General features: G+C 36.1%; 1 protein-coding gene across 1 annotated transcript; it reads left to right on the top strand.

Annotated features, from left to right (window-relative positions):
• Window positions 1-1,127: 1,127 nt before the first annotated feature.
• On the top strand, window positions 1,128-12,656 carry LOC121414020 (charged multivesicular body protein 2b-like). Its single transcript, XM_041607060.1, has 8 exons — window positions 1,128-1,257; window positions 3,976-4,067; window positions 5,300-5,341; window positions 5,782-5,883; window positions 7,219-7,269; window positions 8,595-8,697; window positions 9,644-9,747; window positions 10,643-12,656. The coding sequence occupies exons 1-8, from the start codon at window positions 1,227-1,229 to the stop codon at window positions 10,748-10,750; spliced, it is 633 nt and encodes a 210-aa protein (XP_041462994.1). The 5' UTR covers window positions 1,128-1,226; the 3' UTR covers window positions 10,751-12,656.
• The last annotated feature ends 10,536 nt before the right edge of the window (window positions 12,657-23,192 follow it).

Raw genomic sequence — 23,192 nt, 5'->3', positions numbered from 1 at the left:
AGCGATAAAATGCATTAAACTAAAAGTGCTTGTCAGCCCCTTCTCACCATGCACTGACGCCTTATCGAGATGATCATAAAAAGCGATATCGAAAAATTTCTTTTGCTGAACTCAGAATTCAAATCAGAATTCATAGCAATCACCGTCATCATCAAACCCTATAAGGAATACTTGAAATTACGTCAAGGGTAGATATCCCTTAGGGGGACGTGTCTCCACTACTAAAGATAGAAGGGGGACGTGACACCCTGGGACGGGACATCAAATGTCCATTGGCGGCGGAAGCCCAAAAAATTAGAGGGGGTCTACCTGAAATTTTGTGATGGACACATGTAAAAAAATTGACAAGCAAAAAAAAAAGGTGATCAACCTAAATTTTAGGGGGGGCAAGAGACATTTTAAGGGGGTCCACCAGAATGTAGGGGGGACGCAGGAAACAAAATTGACAAGCCAAAAAAAAAACAAAGTTATCAGCTAAAATTTTTTTTTGGGGGGGACCTGTCCCCCCGTCCTCCCCCCCCCCCCCCCCCGCTTCCGCCGCCTATCCAAATGTCCCCCTACTACTTTGGTCTGTCATGATGGAAATGCATAAATCATTCAAAATCGAAATAAAACATGTATTTGGACGAACTGACCATATTTTTTTTTCTTGTCAAATAATTTTCCAGCCCCTTGTCCCCCTTCCTTTGGGGAGAGATTTCCGCCCTTGAATTGCGTCATATGATAATTACAAACTCTCCTAAAAATAGATAATGAACTAGCTTTGCATTGGCCCGGTGAGAATGAGTCATACAACCCAACCGCGAACAATTCGCTCTAGCAGAGGGATCGTCCCAAATTATCAGTGAAGCTGGAAAATTCGGTCAGCAAAAGTTTAGTGTAAGAAAGTACTTCAGTGAAGAAAATAATATAATAATTATTAGATTAGGACTAACATGATTCTCCATAAAATGATGATGATAATCGACTGTAATTCATAAATTTAACCAAAGAAGTTAAAATAAATTACTTTAATACTTTTTTTAGTGATCCCATGTATCTCAGATGTCATGAGCAACCTCGTAAATTTTTTTGACGATATTTGTATAGGACGAGTTGTTGAGCTGTCGATCTCGCTCCCATTGTTTGTTTACTACGTACAGGCACGGCTAATTTCTAAACCAGAAAAGTCAGATGATCTCTGAACATTGAGGTTCTACTTTTCATCTTTAATACAAACTGCAACGATGTCCCTTTTCAAGAAGCCTACAGACAAAGGTAAGAGTATGAGATTTAAGGTTGATGGGGCTAATAAAGGCTAGCGCTAGCCTAAACAAAGTTAGCTGAGGAGAAAAGAATAATAATATTAACTGTACCGGGCGGTACCACCGGGATAACAACGTCCGGCCTCCGGGTAGCTCCCCCGTGGTGCGGGTGGAGGTTTCGTACGTGATGAGGATGAGTGCCGGGCTATAAACGTTAGAACTAAGATGTTCTAATGTTAAAACTTGGGGGGGCACTCAATATATAATGTGTGGTGTGCATGTGCCGTGGAGGGGACCCCCATTTTAATACTCAAATTTCCGTTCCAGGGCATAGCATTTTTATTTTATCTTGTTGAGAAAAAGAAAGAAAGCCGCTCCAAACTCAAGCATGCCATAGCCATTAGCAATTTAGCATTTTCCAGTCACAAGTATACTGGTACTACCTCGCACCATGACCTCATTTGGCCGTGGATTTCTAACTAGCAGGTCGCGTGTGCTGCGACCCCACTTCTGGTGTCCGCAACACACGACTTCTATGGCTTGATTTTCCGAGGACCCTCCTTTTTACAAGAAGCCCGCTCCAAGCCAAAGCCCCGTTTTTTGTCTCGCCCATGGCACATACGTTACCTACCACTTTTTGGGTCGAGTACCCCCCCCCCCTCGGGTTAAAACAAAAAGCTTTGGAACCGTTCATGAGCAAAGCGCCACAGAGGCATCCAAGCTAAGGCTAAGTGACAGTGTCTCTAGACTCCAGTTCGACTCTGTACTGTTGTAGGATTGTAGCCAGCCATGCCATGGCCCATGCAGCCCTATTAACCATTGCATTATTTTGAATATGTCCTAAAATTTAAATTATGCAAGTTACAACAAAGTAACATTATTAGGCATTGCCCTAGATGAATTGTAACCTTTTGTAATCTAGTCTAACTGTTAGATCAAGTATTTAGATGATTAGATCCACATTCTCTGCATACTTTGACAAAATGATTATCATTTCTTCGCAAAGTGATAACCAAGTAGGCCCTTTTTTTTGTGAATCACAACAAAGGTTTCAGATGGTTATTCTACTTTCTTTTCTTTTGTCCTGGAAAACAATTAAATAAATTGTTATGATAGCCCGCTCACCAGGCAGACAATTGTAACTATCCGGCTCAGTGTTTTGAAAGTCGGTAGAAAGTGCACATCTTGTCTCTAACACAGGGATTCTCAAATGGTGGCGCGCGCGCCACTTGTGGCGCACCGAGCCTTCCGGAGTGGCGCGTGGGAGCCGGCATAGAAAAAGAGAAAAAGAAAATAAAAGGTTGATCTACTATTAATCTGGAATTGAGGTTTGATCATTTAATTACAGAGGGAAAATAAAAACTCAGCTCTTTTTGAAATCTAATTGCTATTTGACTTCCTCTGATTTTGTGTAATCTAGCATTTGATAACCCTTATTATGGAAGATAATGTATTCATTTACGAGTGGTACAAAGACTATGTACATAATATGTTAACATACAACAGTGCTTTTAATAATAACAATAATAATCATAATTACGTTCTATTAACTCAGGGTAGCCATTTCGGTAAGGGACTGCAGCGGGCCCTGTATTTCCATATATGTTATTATTACCCTTCTCCAATGTAAATGCTGAGCGCCAAGCAAGAAGGCAGAAGGTCCAATTCCTATATTTTTTTGGTATGACTCTGTTGGGGATCGAACCCACGGCCTCCCGTTCATGAGACTGACGCTTTACCACTGATCAACATACCCGGTTTGCTTTTCAAACGCAACCCTCATCAAGAACGAAATTTAATACAGAAACATAATAATTAAAACAAGAAAGTTATGACATTTTAAAGTTTTGCTTAATTTCACAAAACAGTTATAAGCACACCCTCGTGGACAGATGCGTCGATCCGGGGGGGGGGGGGGAGGGGGCGATTGCCCCACCAATGAAAATATTTGGGGCAAACATCGTTTTTGCCCCCCCCCCCATCTGAAAAAATGGATCGACGCCCCTGCTGGTGGGTATGCAAATGAGGAGACCGATGACGGCATCCACTCACTATTTCTTTTGTATTTTATTATATGAAATAGGGAATATTCTAATTTTCTCATTGTCAAGCAAGACAACGACTAATTTTTCTCTGAACGTGTGGAATGAGCATATCATACTGTATGATTCAGTCAAGTCGGTCCTTATTGTCAAATCTATAAGAACATGAATTATTGTATAATTCAAACAATAAAAAACAAAAGAAATAGTGAGGGACATCATCGAATGTCTCATTTCAGTTTTGTGTATCACTGTTTTGTAAAAAATAAGCAAAACTCTGAAATGTCATAAATTTCTTATTGTACATCCGATTTTGATGAAATTTTCCGCGTTTTCCTACTTTGATTTTTCTCTATTTATTCAAATCAACATTTATCTGGATTTGACCTTTAAGCTCTTCAGGTGGTCCTGCACCCCCCCCCCCCCCCTTTATACCACAATATTTCGCTCTTCACGTGTTGGATAGTGACGCAGTCCAGATTCTCAACAAGAAATTTGGCGCTTCAACAAAATTAATTGAGAATGACTGCTCTAGCATATAGCGAGAATTAAAACCCAATTCAAATTTCAAATCTACGTTTTTTAAATTATCGGAACAATCCAATACATCATACACGTTCATTTTTATGTTTACTCCTATCGATTAGCTACATGTATGTATTTCTTTAATTATTCATTTTTGTTTCCAGAGGTTTTGAGAAAAACGGAGAAAGACTTGAAGAAGACACAACGAGGAGTGGATAGGGACAGAGTGAAATTGGAGAGAGATGAAAAGAGATTAGTAAGCATGATCCGGTGGGCCTGTTTCATTGATAGTTGCAATCACACACAACTCAAAAAATCAAACGTAACTTTATTTTCAAACAATAAACATGCATTCTGGGTACTTGCGCTTGATTTCTTGAGATGCAATTGAACTTTGAACGCAACTCTTTCTGTAACAGGCCCCTGAACTTCTAGAATTGTAAAGTTAGTGCAACATGGTGGAACCTGCAGGCAAGAACAGGGGAGGGTTTGTCAGGTCTGACAGCTTTCCTTGATTATGACTGGCTGAGAGGCACTGTAAACCACTACTTGTTGGATAAAATGTCTGATAAGTCCTTTTGTGAATCACCCTGTAGAGGTCTGTGACATTAAGCATAGCGATTGATCTTGCTGTTGGGGCTGATTTGTGCAATTCACTTTGAATTTTGGGTTATGATCAGTAATAAAATCTACCCCATGATCAGTCGCTGGCTTTATGTCACAGGGTCCAAATGGGCCAGCACACTGAATCGGCTTGGCACAACAGACAAGTTGTAATTGAGGTGGTGGTTGTTGTTGTTGTTTTTGCATATACGTCGCATATCATTTATCAGTGAATATTTGTACCACCAGGGCTCCGTAACACAAAGATTAGCGATGAATTGCAAATATGAAAGAACCGCACTGATTGGTCCCTGGTCAATATTTTAAACCTAATGCGCGTGTTACATCGATATTGATTGGTCAGTTCATTTAGCGATTGATTGCTAATCTTTGTGTTACGGAGCCCAGATTGGTTCATGTGATTGGAAATAGCTAACTTTTCACCTAGCACATAGTTGCCTGCAGGTTTCAACGTGTCTTACTTTAAGTTCAATCTTTATTTTTATTTCATCAGTGGTTATTGTCAGGATGCCATCTTAAGAATATCACTAATTTGTGTATTTTAGGCTTTATCGCTGATGAAAATCAGGGATTGTTTCATGAAAGTTGTTAGCATGGACTATGTATGTAAATTGCTTGCGAGGTAGATTTCAGTGATATCCTTGGCTTTGTTTAGCTGAGAAGCTCTGGTATGTGAATGAAGGAGTAATATCTATCACCTGGTGTGACTGTATGTACACAAAGTCACAAACATTTTGTGATCTTTTCGCTCAATATCTGTCAGAATATGTTTAGTTAATCAATAACCCCAGCATGAGTTTATTATGTGGTATTTGGTATTTGTAAGTGCATAATTTTTTTTCTTTTATTTTTCATTTTAAATAGGAAATGGAAATAAAGAAGGCTGCTAAACAAGGCAACAAACAGGTGAGTTGTGATTTGTCAAAAATGCAAACATACTGATTGCTTTGAAAGTAAATTTATACTACTGTACAGCTGGGCCCTGTCTTACAAAGAGTTACAATTGATCCAATCAATCCTAACTCTATGGAAGTCCATCAGTGTCATACTTTTTTCTACAGGAAAATTGCTAAAATGTCCTTTGTAAACAATGGAGATTACACCAAATTGTCAAGAAATCAATGAATTTATGGATGTACATTCATATCTAGAATTTAAACATGCATTTTATATGTTGACTTTGCTGTCTTTCCATAGTTGCGATTGATTGGATCAATCGCAACTCTATGTAAGATAGGGTCCTGGACCACCAATGCTTCAAGGATTGGAGCAGAAACCATTGTTTTTTAACCAATGATAGGTAACAGAGCTAACTTGTATCTTTTGAATCTTGTTCATCCTTCCAGGCATGTGCAGTATTAGCGAAACAACTCGTAAACTTAAGAAAACAGAAAGTTAGGTTATATGGGGCCAGTGCAACAATATCATCAGTCAATGCGCAGACTAAGGTGAGTGTGAATCATGATAAATAACATATTTATTGATGTTTGTCTTTGAAAGTAAATCAATTGTTTTGGTGATTTTCAAGGAATAAAGTTTTCCTCATACTGACACTGTACAATCCTCTGAGGTGCAATCTTAGAAATATCACAATGACAAAGTGTGCCATCAATTATTTTTTTTAATATTCAATTCAATTTATTTTTCATTCTTCAATATAATACAATTAAGTAAAAGATAAATTAATTCAATTTAAATAAAATTATGAACAAAATTCAAATTGAATAAATGATATACATATTCAATAAGTGATTCAAATATAAATTAACAGGCATGTTAAAATGTTAAAATGTTTAAATCAATATAATCAATATAATTAAATCAGTATAATTATATATCATTAGAAGAATGGAGGGATCCACTGAAAAGCAAAGCTTGTAAAATGCTAAACCGCTAAACCCATGCACTTGAATTATATTTCTCAAGTTTCTTAGTTGTTATTTTAAAATATTAGAATACAGTAAGCCATTTTGTTTGAGAAAAGGACTTGATTAGTTCAGCATTGTGATTAAGGCCTGTGTGGTGTGTGGCAGGCTTGCATGATCGGAGGAGATTTGCAAACTCTGAATCAAAGTGAACAATCTCACATGATTAACAGTTTTTCCAACAAAATAATCACAAAATCGGCAGGACATTTTTATAATTACATATATACATGTGTGGATCCTCAGATTAATGATTTGGTGACGTAGTTATAGGAGCAAGTTATCGAGTTTTCATTACTAGATCGGTCTAGTTTCAGCTTTTTTTTTAGTGAAATTGAGTCTACTCGTGTTCGCACTGATAACAAGAAGACAAGACAATGAGAAGAGAGATGGTGTGTTGCCGCGATGTTCATTTTATTGAAGTTTGACAATGTTTCACTTGGAAATTTTATTCGTTTCTAAAACATTTTAGTTTTCTAACAATTTTTAAATATATCATAAAAAGAGAAATATCAGTAAGATTTTTGTTAGATGATTACATTTGTTTTGTTTACGTGAAGCTTGAATTTTTTTTCCATCTTTCATTCTTTCTTTATTACTTTCTTTCGTTCATTTTCTTTCTTTTTCTATCTTTTTTTCTTCATCCTTTCTTCTATCCTTCCTTTCTTAGTGGTTATTACAAAATATTAGAATACAGTATGCCATTTTGTTTGAGAAAAGGACTTGATTGGTTCAGCATTGTGATGTGAGATTGTATTGTGATGTTTCATCTCCTCACATCAGGTTAAATGTTAAGAAACATTGATATATCATGAGTTTAGTCCATAAAATGATCTCTTCTTTTCCCTTTTTTCACAGTCTATGGTAGCTAACAAAGCAACTGCAGAAGCCATGGGGAGAACAGCAAAGGTAATCTTGTGCTGCAAACTGCAGAGCTTTTGCCTGACTTCACTCTCTTTTTACAAGTATATAGTGTAAAACAAAGATTAAAGGTTGAGTAATTTCCTGTATGATTTCCTCAACGATGATTAGACTCATTGGCCCATATTCTGAGCTCCGGTTTAACTTAGACCATGGTCTAACTCTGTGCTAAAGTTATGGGGAGCCAAAAGTCAATAAATTATGTTTATGTTGCATATTTCATATGTTGAGTATTTTGTTTCCTTCTACTTTCATAATGATGAAAAAATACTTCAGTTATCACTCCCAGACAATTATGAAAAATTTGGGTGTCTTGTGAGTTAAAGAATTGAATGTGAACTGTTAGGGATTTGTGCCTCAATTGGCTTTCCATAGTTAAACCACAACTTTAAATCAGGGTTTAATTCAAACCCAAGTTCAGAATACGGTCCATTGAAATTACATGTTTCATGCTTATTGCTTGTTTGTTAGTGTGTGTCATTTGAAAGAAAAATATGAAGTTGTCATCAAAAAACCTACACAAAGAAAACAGTTACAAATTGGATTCATTTTGAACCGAGATTTTTTATGATGCGACTTGAGAGGTTTCAAAATTTGTATGCACTGAACATTTCATAGAGTGATATTGTTGCCAGGTTCCACAGAGATATGATACCATTTGGATGTTTATCCACTCAGTTTCATAGCAAATGCAACGTAATACACCATAACGCTATGATCCACAAATTGCCTCACAGAAAGTCAACATCTCAGCCTTCATTATCAACAGTATCCAAAGCTGAGATGGAGAATGTCCTTTTATACTGGGACAGGGAATTCTAGCCCCACTTACTCATTTCCAGGGGGTATTTCACAAATATTTAAGTATGACTAACTTAGAGTCGCACTTAAATAACGACTTGCGTATGGAAGGAAAGGCTTGACCGCTTTGGTCAGATCGTGTCATTAGGACGCGCACTACTGCGTATCTATCAATAAGATCACCGTTACATATCATGTACGCATCAGCATTTAAGTGCGACTTAAGTCATAATTAAATCTTTGTGACCTTTGGTCATTGGTCATTTTACCTGCCAGCAATCAATGAATATTAATCTTCTCACGAAAGCTGACAACAATATCGTGCAAATAACAGGTTGTGAGACTAAGATTGCATAGTGTGTAAATTGGGGGCATTATGGAGTATATCAAAATGCAGATGGGAAATTATTGATGATCCATTTGTATATACAGTTGCCAATTTAATGAATTTCTGAATTGATTGATCTTTGTCATGGTACTTACTGCCATCTTCTTCTATGATGTGTGTTTAGGCGATGGGTGCCATGAACAAACAGATGGACCCTCAGAAGGTGATGAAAACGATGCAACAATTTCAGGTGGAATCATCCAAGATGGAAATGAAAGAAGAGCTGAGTGAGTACTAAAAGATGACAAGACTCTAGTTTCATTTCATATCATATTATCATGCTGCGATGAGTCCAGGCATTTTCAGTCCTTAGCAAATATGTTAAAGTAAAGATCCAACTTTATTTTACATGTTAATCAGTTGTATGAGATTTCATTATCAACGAAACTGCAATTTCACTTAATTTGTTTAAAGGAAGATCTCAGTCATGCAAAAGTTTATCCTGTTGCAAAACATTGAAATTTATTGATCGTTCATTTTCTGAAGAGACAATGCACACCAATTACTCACTATGTCTGGCATACAAATCAAATATCAGAATGTTAAATTGCTCCATAAGTGATTTGATACAGTTTTGGGGACCCATATCACATATGTTTTGATTTGGCGCTGAAGGGGCAGTAGTGTATAGTCAAGCAATTTGTCAATTGCATTTTTAGGGATATTGAAATTGTTCCTCGTGTTTTCAGCAAAATTCATGAAGTTCGGCCCACACATTGGTCTTAGGATGAAGAAAAAGTTCTTCTTTCAGCACACATTCGCAAAATAATATATTGTTAGGACATCGGAAAGTGTGTTACTATGTTGGTAGCATGACATTGAAAAAAAAAACATTAAGGATTGGAAATTTGAGAAGAGCAAGCTATTTGCTCATGGTGGTTGTAGTATTAATGGGACTTTGTGTTTTGCTTAAGAACTTTATCTGATTGTCAGTTGAGAACAATCTAAGAAACTTGACCTGTTTGGTAACCTGTCACCTGCGATAGTTCAAGACCCATCAGACCTTCGTTGTTGATTATGTGTTTAATTCATCTCACAGCTCCCAATTATCTCTTTAAGAAGTATGAGCAGATCATTGGAAACAAAAATAGAAAAGTCATGTCTTCACAGATTTGCCAAATCTCTATATTCATCCATTTATTTTTATATAATTTTTCCATCTTATTTCTGCAGTGGATGATGTATTGGACGATATCCTAGGAGGATCGGATGAAGAGGAGCAAGACGCTATCGTCAATCAGGTCTTAGATGAGATCGGTATTGAGGTTTCAGGGAAGGTAGGTTTGGAGGTTTATATTCATTTGGCCCAACAGCCATTTGGTCTGCTATTGATTTGGTCTAATTCCCATTTGGTCTAGAGGACCCTTGGGCCCGTATTCTGAAGTCGGGATTAACTTAAACTCAAGTTTAAAGTTGTGGTTTAAGTATGGAGAGCCAATCGTTACATAAATCATTAACAGTAGAGATATCATATTTTGGCTCGTTTGGCTGTCAAATCATTCATAATTGTCTAGGGAGTATCAATATAAGATTGTCTTCACCGTCGATGAATCAGGAAAGAGCACAGTAAACATAAGAAACAAACAACTTAATAAAAAGTTTGACACTTATGGCTTCCCATAATTTTAGCACAGAGTTTGACCATGGTCTAAGTTAAATCTGACTGCAGACTGCCATTGGTCTTATGCTCACTCATGGGGCGTTGCAAGAATTTTGCAATCAATTGCAAGACTTTTTTGGTCCCTTAATCAATCATAAGTTTTGACATTAACTGCAAATTTGCGATTGATTTCTCATCTGCTTCTTGAAACAAGCAGCGTAATTTGATCTATCAAATTTAAAATTGATCAATCAATTGGAAAATTGAAACAGAATATTTGCAATTGATTGCAAATATTTTCTTGCAACACTTCCCTAATCTATTTCTAATGTATTCTTTTGCCCAGTTGGCCTCATTTCAACTTCATCTCCTTATTTTTATTTCGTTTATCTTTGTTTATGTTTATTCAATATGAAATGTGTATCATGAACGGTTCATTTAACCATGTCATCTAAATGGTATTACACCAAGTTGGTATTGGTCAAAATGACTACAGCCTTTGTGCCAATTTTACTTCCATATTTTCAAAATTGTGAATAATATTTCTTTCTCTCTGATCTCTCATCTTTCAGCTTGCCGATGCACCAGGGTACAAAGGAGCCCTCCCATCAAAAGTGTCAGAATCACAAGCAAAGGATAAAGCTTTAGAAGAACAACTTGCCAGGTTAATGAGGGAATAACTCTTAATTTCTTTTCTGCCAGTAATAAATGTATATTTATGTCAATTTTTATACATGTTTTTATTTTTATCAGTCATTGACACTTCATTTGAAAGGGTAATGAGAATTCATCTATGACACCATTGGGGTGTTTCATGACGTGTCTTTTCACTGATTTTCGTTGACAAATTATCTCTCAGCCAATCAGGTGCTAGGATTTCAGTAGCTTATAACAGCTGTCACTGAAAATCTGTGATGGATTGCTTCATGAAACATTCCCTTGTGATATGTTATTTATGTTAGTATGGTTGTTCACCATACATTGCTTTCTGTATTTATAGTATAGTGCATTATACAAGGACATGAATTATAAAAGCAAACAGTTTTGTGAGGAATGTATTTTCAGAGTTTTAGGAATTACTGCAGTCCAAACATTGAAGCTCTCAGGTCATAACATGTAATCTTCTTATCTAACTTTCATCATGTGTTAAGAATTAATGTTACAGAGGTTTTTCTTTGCAGTAAAATAGGTATAAGTGGTCATTTGATCATTATAATAAACTTCCTATGCAAGGGGGTGTGTTTTGTTTTCCATGAAAATTGAATATACATTATCATTTAAGTATATACTTAAGGAAACTATCCACAAATGCCACTTATCTTTCAGTGCAGGTCAATTCAATTAATTTCCATATTCCAAGCATTGTGATTATTACCCCTCTTAAATTCCAGGCCCGGGTTAGCTCATCAATATACAAAATGACCCACTCTGTGTCATTTTTGGCAGTGTAATTTTTTATTTCTCATTGACACCGGTCTACTTCATGCACAGAAGGTTACACGGGAGCAAAGAGCATTTTTCTCATTATCAAAATATATCATACATATATACCAGGCTTTGAGTAAGTAAAGCGGGAATTATTATTCCGAGGTTGGACTGCCATTACTATTTTTCCCCAAAGCCGTGAGGGAAAAATAGTAATTTTGCTAATTTAACCGAGGATGAATCATCCCTCTATACTTTTGAAATGATGGCCTAGTATGTTTGTTTTATGGCCTACATTTAATTAGTTAGTACAATAGATCATGCATGATAATCCAGTTATTGTACTCTTAGTTCATCCTTTTCTAATCTGAACCAATATATAGATACCTTTTTTTCTGAAGCCATTTTCTCAGCGGAACGCGGATTTGTGTTTCTCTGATGACCGTTGTGCATGATCCATCTCAATGATCTATGACATCAATGAGTGCACTATTTCATCATTGATGCCACGAAATAGTAAATTTTCTTTAGTTGGCATTTCATTCTCAAAATCATCGCAAAATAATGAGAATATGTTTGGCCACATGATGCTATTCAAACCAATCAGCATACTGGATGTAATAAAAAGTACTTTCACAACTGTAGTCTATACAAAACGCTCAATCAGCTTGGACAGATTGACCCATGTTACAGACATTTCAGATTCACTCTGTCAGTCTGAAATATGGAAAGCTACAGATGTTGTAATCCATCAGCAGGAGGCACTGTCTTATTGTGAATAAAAAGGGGCTTGATACCACAGTCACACAGGCCAAACTGACTCCAGGAGATTCAAATTTTACCACATTATTTACAATGACATATGTTTGGTTAGTTTGAAGGCGGTTTCATTGGTGTGACTAAAGCTTGATTTGGTGGCATGCAAACAACGCAATCATGAGTATTGGTTTAAGAGTCATCTGATTTTACACATGCATTTAAGATGATTGTGATGTTACTTACAATCAATTTTTGAGATAGTAGGATCAATCTATACTCTTTGTGTAACAGGGGCCCAGGTTTCCTTTTCTTGTAACTTTCATTTTATTTATTGAATGAATACATATGTTCTTTTTTGTATCATTTTGTGTCATGCATGCTCTAATTCCATCACGAGTCAACATCAAATACCGGTAATGGCATTTCTGATGGGTGTTTTTTAAGGAATGTGCGCACTTGGTCTATGATTGATCCTAGTGAGCTGAAGGACTTTTCTCTTTTGCTAATCTTGACATCTTGCTGTTGCTTTTCAAACAAGCTTTTAAAATATTTCAGATGCCTTTTGGATCTTCGTGAGGAAGAGCTGCAAAGCTCTTGTACGAATCCTGTATTGTCGAGTCATGTTATTTTTAGTGTTCCAAACTAGTGTAGTTGTAAATCTATATATTTGAGAGTATTTTGTATCTATAAAATGTAAATAAGTGCTATTATAAATGATGTTTATCTTGCACTTGTATCCATTCTTAGTTTTGGCACTGTTTTAAAGACATGGTGATGATGAGAATGATAGTCAAGGTAGTGATGGTGATGATGAACAGTAGTCATAGATGGTGTTTATTTGTGATGATGAAGATGATGATTGATGGTGGTGGTGGTGGTGGTGGTGATGATGATGATTGATGGTGGTGGTGGTGATGATGATTGATGGTGGTGGTGATGGTGATGATGATTGATGGTGGTGGTGGTGATGATGATGGTGGTGATGATGATGATGATGATGATTATGATGATGATGATTATGATGATGATGATTGATGGTGGTGGTGGTGATGGTGGTCATGATGGTCATGACGATTATGATTATGATGATGATGATGGATCAATATAAAACCCTATATTATTATTATTGATGGTGGTGGTGTGATGATGATGACGATGATGATGACTGATGTTGTTGATGTAAGGATGATAAGTGGTATTAACAGGGAAGCCCCCATGAAGGGCATACACAAGTTGCAACAGTTCGATCGAATCTTTGACGCAACTGTATATAGCGCCCCCTTGCGGTGTATCTGCAATATAATTGATCGTGTTAATAACCATGGACCTATCAGCTTAAAACAGTACACTATTACAGTCAATCAAAGGCAGAAGTTACCCTTGGTATTGGGGCTTCCAATTAAAAGAAAATGACCATCAAGTATCTTGCCTAACATTAGTTCTATGGGGAGAGATCATTTATTTTTGTCATGCGGCCCCTAAACGTTGGAATATAAGTATGATCCCTTCTTCCATTAAGGGGACATCTACATGCTCTGCATTCAAAAGTCGGCTCAAAACTCTATTGTTTAAGCGGTTTTATGATTGAGGCAGTCTCCATAATAGCTTTGATCCTCTCTCTTCTTTGTCTATTTTCCTATAAAAAGAGACGCCCATGGGTAGTGATGTGCGCTATATAAGCAACGTCGTATTATTTCGACTTTTAGGGGCAAGAGACAGGGCCAACCCCCCCCCCCCCCTCTCTCTCTCTCTTTCTCTCTCTTCTACTATCAAGGCTGTCCAGGTCTATTTGATTCGAGTTTATTATCGACATCCCTGGTAAATGGATTTTATGTCACTGACGATACAGGTTTCATCAGGTCAGAAAGGTGCTTGACTAATTAATGGACTCTTAATCTGTAAATTAGAAAACAAAGTAACGTTTAAGCATGGACGCTGAAGCTCTGGCGCCATGCGCATTAGACATTTAATTAATAGTAAATTGACAGCCTGACATTTTAGTCTACAGACTGCATGTTAATAGATTGTAGGAGTCATGTAGTGTTTAAGTACTGCAAGCGTGTAATAGCATAACAGTGCAGTCAAAAACGAGGATGACACCTTGTCAAGGACAGAAATCTCTCCCCAAAGGTAGGGGGACCAGGGGCTGACAAATTTGACAAGCGAAAAAAAGGGGATTATCAGCCCAAATGTAAGGTCATTTTAACCAAAATATATTTGAAAAGCACAAAAAACTTTTTCTTTATCGTTAAACTTTTGCAACCCCCATCTAATGTGGCCAAAACAAGAGGGTCTGTAGTTGCATAGTCCATCTTGTGTCCATGTTTAGGTTCTGAATCATACTTAATCATTTCCAACAGAAAAGGTCACATTCAATAGCACAACTGAAAGTTAACGTATAATCGATAATAACAATGACGATGATAATGATGATGATGATGATGATGATGATGGTGATGATGGCGATGATGATGATGGTGGTGGTGGTGATTGTGACCGTGGAGTTGTTTTTGTTGGAGTTAATGTTGATGATAATGATGATGGTGGTGGTGGTGGTGGTAATTATGATGACTATGGTGATGAAATGATGGTGATGACTGTGATTATGATTATGATGATGCGGAGGCGGAGGAGGAAGATAATGATATACAAACCCCTAACCTTTAAATCGCAACCACAAATACAAATGCCCAAACGCAAAGTTCCCCCTAACCCCTTTCCTTTGAAAACATAACACTGGCTTGCTGCACTATTGATTGTAAGTTGGGCTATAACCAAACTTTATTGAATAAATTCATTAGTATTGCCATATAACATATAATTTGGATGCTGAATGCACACATACCCCCACACACCCTCACAACATATTGGCCTACATCTCTCGTAATAGACCCCTTTCTTAAGAAAAAAATGGATTGGTCAAAATAACAAAATGTGTCGGTGACTATATACCCCACAAACAAATATATCCCATAGTCAACTATTAATTTTTATTGATTAGAATGTATAAAAAAAAATCTTTAAGATTATTGACTATTATTTTCGGTCAGACACAATCATATTCAACAAAAAAAATTATTACTTTGACCAATCCATTGTATAAATTTGTGTATATATTCCCCGTTTTTTGATAACTTTTTTTAAAATGTAAAATGAACGGTGAAGTAATACCCCCAAACACCACCCCAAAAATAAAAACAAATAATAGAAAGAAGATGGGGGAAATAAGAGATAAGAGAACTCTAAAAGGAGAGAATAAATGATCAGATAATACTTGGTAGGATTTATATATTATAAAGGCGATTATTGAGTGCGTGTAAGGAGACAATAAAACGCGAAAAGCGATTAAAAATACATCATCCCATTGTCAATATACAGATGTAGTTTTCTTTTGATAACATTCGGACATAAGTAATTTAATGGGCACACGTCCAACTTATTGAACCAATTTACTGCAATGTATTTTAAAGACAAGGTAATTGTCCCCTTGAACTGGAGATGAAAAAGTGCCATCAACCTATGTCATCGATTTCTGACCGTGTAATCTCCTGAGTTTATCAATGTTTTCCCAACCTGGACATCGATTTTCCCACCAAGGAGTTGCGAGCTTCTAGTTTTGGTATCTCTATTTTGCTTTAAATTTGCATCAATAATAGACCCCTCCCCATTGGCTTACAGTTGAGTGAGAGACTTTGGGGGCCATGGACCCGAAAAGAAAGAAAAATAAAGGGAAAGGGTGAGCTATGATCAATGTTTTCTGAAGTTTATGTCAAAATCTATCACAATCACGGGCCGAAATCCTAAGAGAGGCAGGGGGACGTGTTCCCCCTATACTCAAAATAGTAGGGGGGGGACACAGTATCAAAATTTCCCCCTACTATTTGTTGTCTTTTATGATGGTAAGTAATACATCATCCAAAATCGAAATAAAACATGTATTTTAGGACGAGATGATCTTTTTGGGGGCTTGTCCAGCCCTCTGTCCCCCTACCTTTTGCGAAAGGTTTCCTCCCCTGATCACAATATTAGTTTGTTTATTTTTAATTAAACATATAATTTGTATTGCTATTTATGAGTTTTGTCCCCACACCTAATAAAACATACTTCACAAACAACAACATACACAAACACACGTCCCAGAATCGTTTTTAATCAATATAGTTTTACTCGTGTAATTTTCATTTTGAAGTGTTAATTTGCAAAAAAAAAAAATAAATACGTTTGCACCATTTTCTTTCCGGTCAAAATCCTGCAGATAATGTTCCGTTCAGTCGTCAATATGAAGTCCTCCATGTGTTCGCTGTGTGCTAAAGTTGAATGAAGTGTAAACGTATCCTGATAAAATCTAACATTCATTATCTTCAAATACATGTAAATTAAATTTATTTTCGGTATCTTTTTCCCTAGCTTCCAATGTGGGTTAGTGATCAATGTTATTGAACAAATAAAAACCACCCTCTTGCCAGGGATCCCCTAATAAGCTTTAAGTGGCTTCTCTCGATCGATAAAAAACTGGTTGCTTTAGTGGGCAGCAGGTCGCTATTACCATGTTTCTTTTGTTCCTTTTCTTGTCACCTATTGTTGGAGGGTTTTAGTAACCCGCAAGGGAGCTGGTAGTTACCCATTGTTACCCCCTGATAAAGACCACAAATCCCTTATCCATCTTATCGATTTATTTCCAGTTTGCGCGATCTTCTTCCCCGTCCTCCCAGGTCCCTGACCGACAAAGGTGATTGCAGTTTCGAGGTTTTTGTAAAATTATTTTTTGGCCCTTGAGTATCCATTGCCTTCAGTCATGAGTCATCTTGATGTTTTCACTCGACAAGAGAAAAAAAAATGCTTTTCGTTGTACTCATTTGCGTCATTTACCAAAACCGGCACATTGTCTGTTAGGTGTCCCCGTCCAAGTAAATTTCCTTTAGAATGCAGAGCTCGTGTATAGTAGTAATGCGTTTATATTATAATTATATTTAGGTATCAAATCAATTTAAAGTTGTTTCGGAACAAATGCATTGAAAACGCTTTGAACGATTGGTAAAAGTAACCAATGTGTTGTATGTGGCCTATCGACAAAACAATTCATAACCTTATCTGTTACTTAAAAAAACAGAATTTTGGTTGAGTATTATATCGGCATGGCAAATACATGACATTTATCCGCAGAAGGTATCTCAGTGTGAGGGGGGGGGGGGGGTGTTGTTTGTGTGTGTGTTATTCATAAAGTTGGCAACCATGCAGAGGTCACGTCTTCTCAAAGATGCAAAATCATTGCATGGTAGAATCTATAGGTCAAACATCTCGAGACTTCCCGGTTCCAACACTATTCAATTATAGATGTACGGTAGATTGGTGGGACAGCTGACGGTCTTACAATATTCATTAAAAATCAGGCAAATGTTACACCCCCTCCTCCCTCCGAAAAACTACGTATTCAGGTCACACATTTTGAGTCAGAGTTCACTTCAAGTTGATAGACTTGGGGTTAGATAGATACCTGCAGTTTTTAAGACGTTGTTTTCAATTCATTAGAACTTGCTACCATTGTCGCTGGAGGTTTCATGTTTTGGTTTTGAAAATTAATTAAAAACATGATGAGATCTTTAAGGATACTAAAAATCCTGACATGTAAAACAACATCAAATATTAAGAAAAATGCTAAAGGAAAAAAAAAGTAACATCATAAGATTTTTTTGGGAAGAAATACAGAGAAAAACTAAAGAACAATGAAGGAGAAATCCTTTACAATGCGCAACTCCCTCACCGACCCCCCCCCCCCTTTATACCAGGCGCTCAACCCCCCCCCCAGCAAGATCCGTAATGAGCAGGTGCGTTCTTTCTCCACCCACTCAACTTATTTCTTGAGAATAGAGTTCCTTATAACGGATTAATAAGGGGAACGGCAGTAAATAGTTCCGTTATGTAACAAAACGGATATCGCGAACGATTATAACGGTAAACGGCGCATAATCCGATGTCGCATGCCTCTTGAGACCGATACAAATATTTGAAAGAGTTGCAACATGTCCGTATCAATTTCTGGAACCAAATGGTATTGTAATTATTTCTATTGAAGACAAGCAGGTGTCCATGTAATTAAAAAAAAAGCATTGCATAATTATTGTGGGATCGAAAATGGCGTTAAAAAACGAGTCGTCATTTATTGTTGTATGCCCATGCATGGTTTGCCATACGGCAGTGGAATAGTAAATTGATTTGGGTATCATTAAAATTATGTCAAAAGCATTTTAACTTTCCCCTCAGAATGTTCGTTGCTGCACATAATTATGCTTCACTTAAAATATCGATTTATCAAAGTCGAAATTCGGTTGTTGAACTCGCTTAAATAACTGCAGGTCGCGAATTAACATTGACAGGAATGAAGGTCTGTATTGATAATTTGAAATGTTATCAAGACATAACTCTTAAAATAACCGATGTGTTAGTTGGGAAATGAGTTTGATCAAATATGATCATAGGTTCTAGCAAATAATATGTTAAATATTCATTGAGAATCATTAGTCAAAGAATTTCAGGAAATCTGTTTTGAATTGCACGCCATGTCAAATAGGCAACAGTTCAAGGACAAGTCCACCCCAACAAAAAGCTCTTTTGAACAAAAAAGAGAAAAATCCAATATTTATTTCGTCTTGATACATGTATGATATGTGTGATTATGAATATATTGTAATAAAAAAGAAATTAAAAAAAAAGCATAACAATGAAAATTTCATCAAAATCGGATACAAAATAAGAAAGTTATGCCATTTTAAACTATTATTCATAAAACAGTAAAATGAGGAGACTGATGATGTCATCCACTCACTATTTCTTTTGTATTTTATTATATGAAATATTCTAATTTTCTCGTCATTGTCAAGTAAAACGACGATTAATTCCTCCCTGAACATGTGGAATTAGCATTGTTTAATACTATATGGTTCAGTCAAGTTGGTCCTTATTGTGAAATCAATAAAAAAGTGTATATGTTTAAAAAAAATAGTGAGTGAGGGACATCATCGAAACTTAAGTGAAACTTTAAAATGTCATAAATTTCTTATTTTACATCCGATTTTGATGAAATTTTCAGCGTTATGCTTGTTGGATTTTTCTCTGTTTATTCAAATCAACATTTTTCTGGGGAAAGTACACTTTTTTCGGGGGGGGGGGGGCTCAAGCCAGGGTCATCACACTAGTCCTAGTGGTAATAAGTTCATAAACTGAATGAATGGATTGTTCTGTGGGTTAATTAATATAGACGGATAGCTAAAATATATTTTCACACGGTAAAAACCCAAAGAGATAAAAATGGGGGCAGTGTAACAAAGAAAATAAAAGGCATACACTGCTAAATACCAATCCGTACTTCCTAATAAAGTCGAAAAATTCATGGGTATAACAACATATTTTATTATTAGTTATTAGTTAAGTTATATCATTACACAAACTTTTTTGAATTTTTATACATTATTTACCACAAATATGAACATTACATTACAGTTGTTTAATAGTCTACATAACCATGCCTAAAAAATGAAGATTATTGAAAATTAGACTTTGTTTAAGATTCTAATGTCTTGTTTAAACTGTTAAACAGCTATATGTAGGTTAATACAGTCTACATAGAGTTGTATAAAGAATACAGCGTTTATATACACTGTAGGGTTAAGTTTGCATATTGAACAATACAAACGTGAGTACTCTGATTGCACCCCATAGCAGGGGCTTAAAAAGGATATGCAATTTTATTGAAAAACAACCCTCTATATTTGGTAACACAGAACAGAGAATAACTTGTCTTCGCAGTGGGGGAATTTAAGTAGGCCCTATTTATCAGCAAGCTTACAATCAAAGTATAACCACAATAAAAGGAGAATGACAGGTGGAATTGGTTAATCTTCTTCTTATTCTACCATTACAAATCTCTTCTGGCGCTTTCCAACAATAGGAACAGGATTGGCCACCAGAGCCGATTGGGGTTTCAAAATAAAATGGTCACTGTCACACCGCTTTAATCAGAATCGTATTGATCAAAGGAGGGTGAAAAATGAAAAATTCAAATTAGTTTAAATTCTAATCTATTTGTTTTATTTTTGGTAAAATCCTTCGACTTATTACTTTTCCTTCTTTTTTGATATTTCCATAATCTTCTATCACTGAAACATTAAACTGGAAACAAGACCATTTCGATGTTTATAGAACCTCAGATGCATGAAGAAGTTTTGATAAAACGGACGAAAAAGCAAAAAAAAAGGTCGGAAATTTGTGATCTCGTCTGATCGATAAAAGTCATCAAAGAAGAAATGTTGGGGAAATGCTTCTTTACTATCAGTTTCAGTTCATTTTTTTTTCTTCCTTTTTTCCCCATTTTCAACAAAACTGTACAAACTCCATAAAAATGCTCTGAGGATAAACAACAAATTGAAGTAAGAAACTATTTTTCATTCGAAAGAATAGTATAGAAGTCTGAGGTTACTTTCTCAATAACTTTGCTGGCAATTGTGTCCATTCTATTATTGGTCTATAAGGTCCTTGGGTGAGATCAGTGTAACCAAAGTATCATATAATTGTTATTTATCCCAGGAGACCACGACAATGATTTTTTTTGCGACTTCCTTCAGTCGCATAGGCCTAGTGGATTAAAACCTCCTTTACGGAAGTTTATAGAGCATATACCGGCTTTGCTGCTATAATAATATCAACATATTTATTTATTACTCATAAATTCTTGCAAGGTTATATGACTATCCGAACATGAATAAAGAGATACAATACAGAGTTGCACAAAGGATTTGGGGCAAGGCAACATTTTAGTAAACGGAGGTTCGATTTGTTAAGGTTGATGTAACATAATTATTCTTTTTCACCTTTACTGAGTTATTCGTTGCTCATTATTGCCTCTTTGTTCTAGCCTTCACTGAAAAAAAAATGGGTAAATTGTAACCAGCACAATTGTGTGTCCAACCAGTTATTGGGGCAGTATTTTACCCAATGCGGAAGGCATATTGTCCAGTAAGGTTAACAAATAAGCCGCAATTACTTTATAGAATGGGCAAAATTTTCATCGCACTTGATAAATAAAAATGCCCCAAAGAAATGCCCATTGTTAGTTGGACACATAATTACCCTCATGGAGCATTTTCACCGAATATTTTTAGAGTGTTCTTACACTGTTAAACACCCCCATGAAACGGGAATTTTTCTGCAATTTAACAAAACAGGGGAAAAGGGTGTTTTATTAAAGGAATTTTATAAGGTTCCATACACCAAATACCAATTTTCTGTAAGATTATGCAATCTGGTAAGATTATAGGTGTATTCGAGACTCTGCTGCAGGAACTTCTTTTATTTTAAGGATAAATTTTCTAACAATGTATTAATGTTATTATTTTTGAACGGTCGATTTGTAATTCTTTTCTGTCAATCGATAAAAAATGAAAGAAAAAAAAACCAACCCGTAAACCAGGGAAGGGGGCGTGGTTAGAGAGGTGATTATGTCACTTAGTTATTAAAGGACAAGTCCATCCCAACAAAAAATTGATTTGAATAAAAAGAGAAAAATTCAGCAAGCATTACATTGAAAAATTCATCAAAATCGGATGTAAAATAAGAAAGTTATGACATTTTAAAGTTTCACTTCATTTCACAAAACAGTTATAGGCACGTCTCGGTCAGTATGCAAATGAGGGAACTGATGACATCACTCACTCACTATTTCTTTTGTATTTTAATATATGAAATATTTTAATTTTCTCGTCATTGTCATGTGAAATGAAGTTTCATTCCTCCCTGAACACGTGGAATTCCATTATTTTAACATTTTGTGCTTCAGGTAAGGAGGTCCTAATCGTCAAATTCGTAAAAATTGAAATATTATAGAAATCAAACAATAAAAAAAAACAAAAGAAATAGTGAGTGAGTGACATCATCGACTCTCTCATTTGGATGTAACTGGCTCGTTCATATAACTTTGAAATGTCATAATTTTCTTATTTTACATCCGATTTTGATGAAATTTTCAGCATTGTGCTTGTCTGATTTTTCTCTATTGATTAAAATCAACATTTTTCTGAGGTGGACTTGACCTTTAAAGAAAATGTCGAGACTCATGATGGAGGACATTTTGCTATTTTTGGTTCAAGTAAAAGGGGGAAATTATACAAATATTGCATCGAAGTGACACATTTTCCTTTAACAAATAGAAATAAATGATATCGCTGATCATTATTTTGTAATAAATAACCAAACTGTGCTTTCAAATAGCTTTTCAAACTCTAAGAAAGACACTTTTCCATCATGTATTTTGCTTTAGTCCGCCAAAATGATTTTGTACCTTTTTGATAGCATTTTCTAAGTCTATCAACTAAGGGAAAGAAATCGCAATAAAATTCTGTTCATTTTTGGTAAACTTACTTTCTTTCATTAAAATAATCCCTCATAATGATATTTATTACTAGGCGTATAACTTAATCAGCTTTTTTGGTACCCTCGATCAGATGGCGGCGCCGCTTGCGTTTCGTAAAATCGTGGACTCAGCTTGCATCTGCTTTGCATTTTTGTGGAAGCCCTCGCAAAGCCACACACAAGCATTTGACACTAATGAATTGTACGTGCGATATACTGAGTGTGTACGGCGAGCCTTCATTCATTCATTCGGTATTTCTCGCTCCGATCCCCGTACCCACTTTACTACGTGACGCCGCGCTGTGTAGTTGTAGCTCCCATCATCGCATTGCACCTGTTTCGTGAATTAAGGAATGGTGTGGGTTTGTTGATGTGCTGAGTTATTCACCAAAAACGAGATGCTCTGTTCACGATTTCATCGTTTTTAGAATTTTTCATTGTGAACAAGGCCTACCCATGAATTGAAGATACAGGAGGAGGAATATATTTAAGAATTTCAAGAGCGGTTTTACCACAGGAGCTTGAAAATGGCCGAAT

This window comes from Lytechinus variegatus, chromosome 4 (assembly GCF_018143015.1).
Source record: "Lytechinus variegatus isolate NC3 chromosome 4, Lvar_3.0, whole genome shotgun sequence".
Classification (NCBI taxonomy): domain Eukaryota; kingdom Metazoa; phylum Echinodermata; class Echinoidea; order Temnopleuroida; family Toxopneustidae; genus Lytechinus; species Lytechinus variegatus.
Note: the sequence above shows the minus strand (reverse complement) of the source record. Positions and strands in the feature narration are given on the sequence as shown.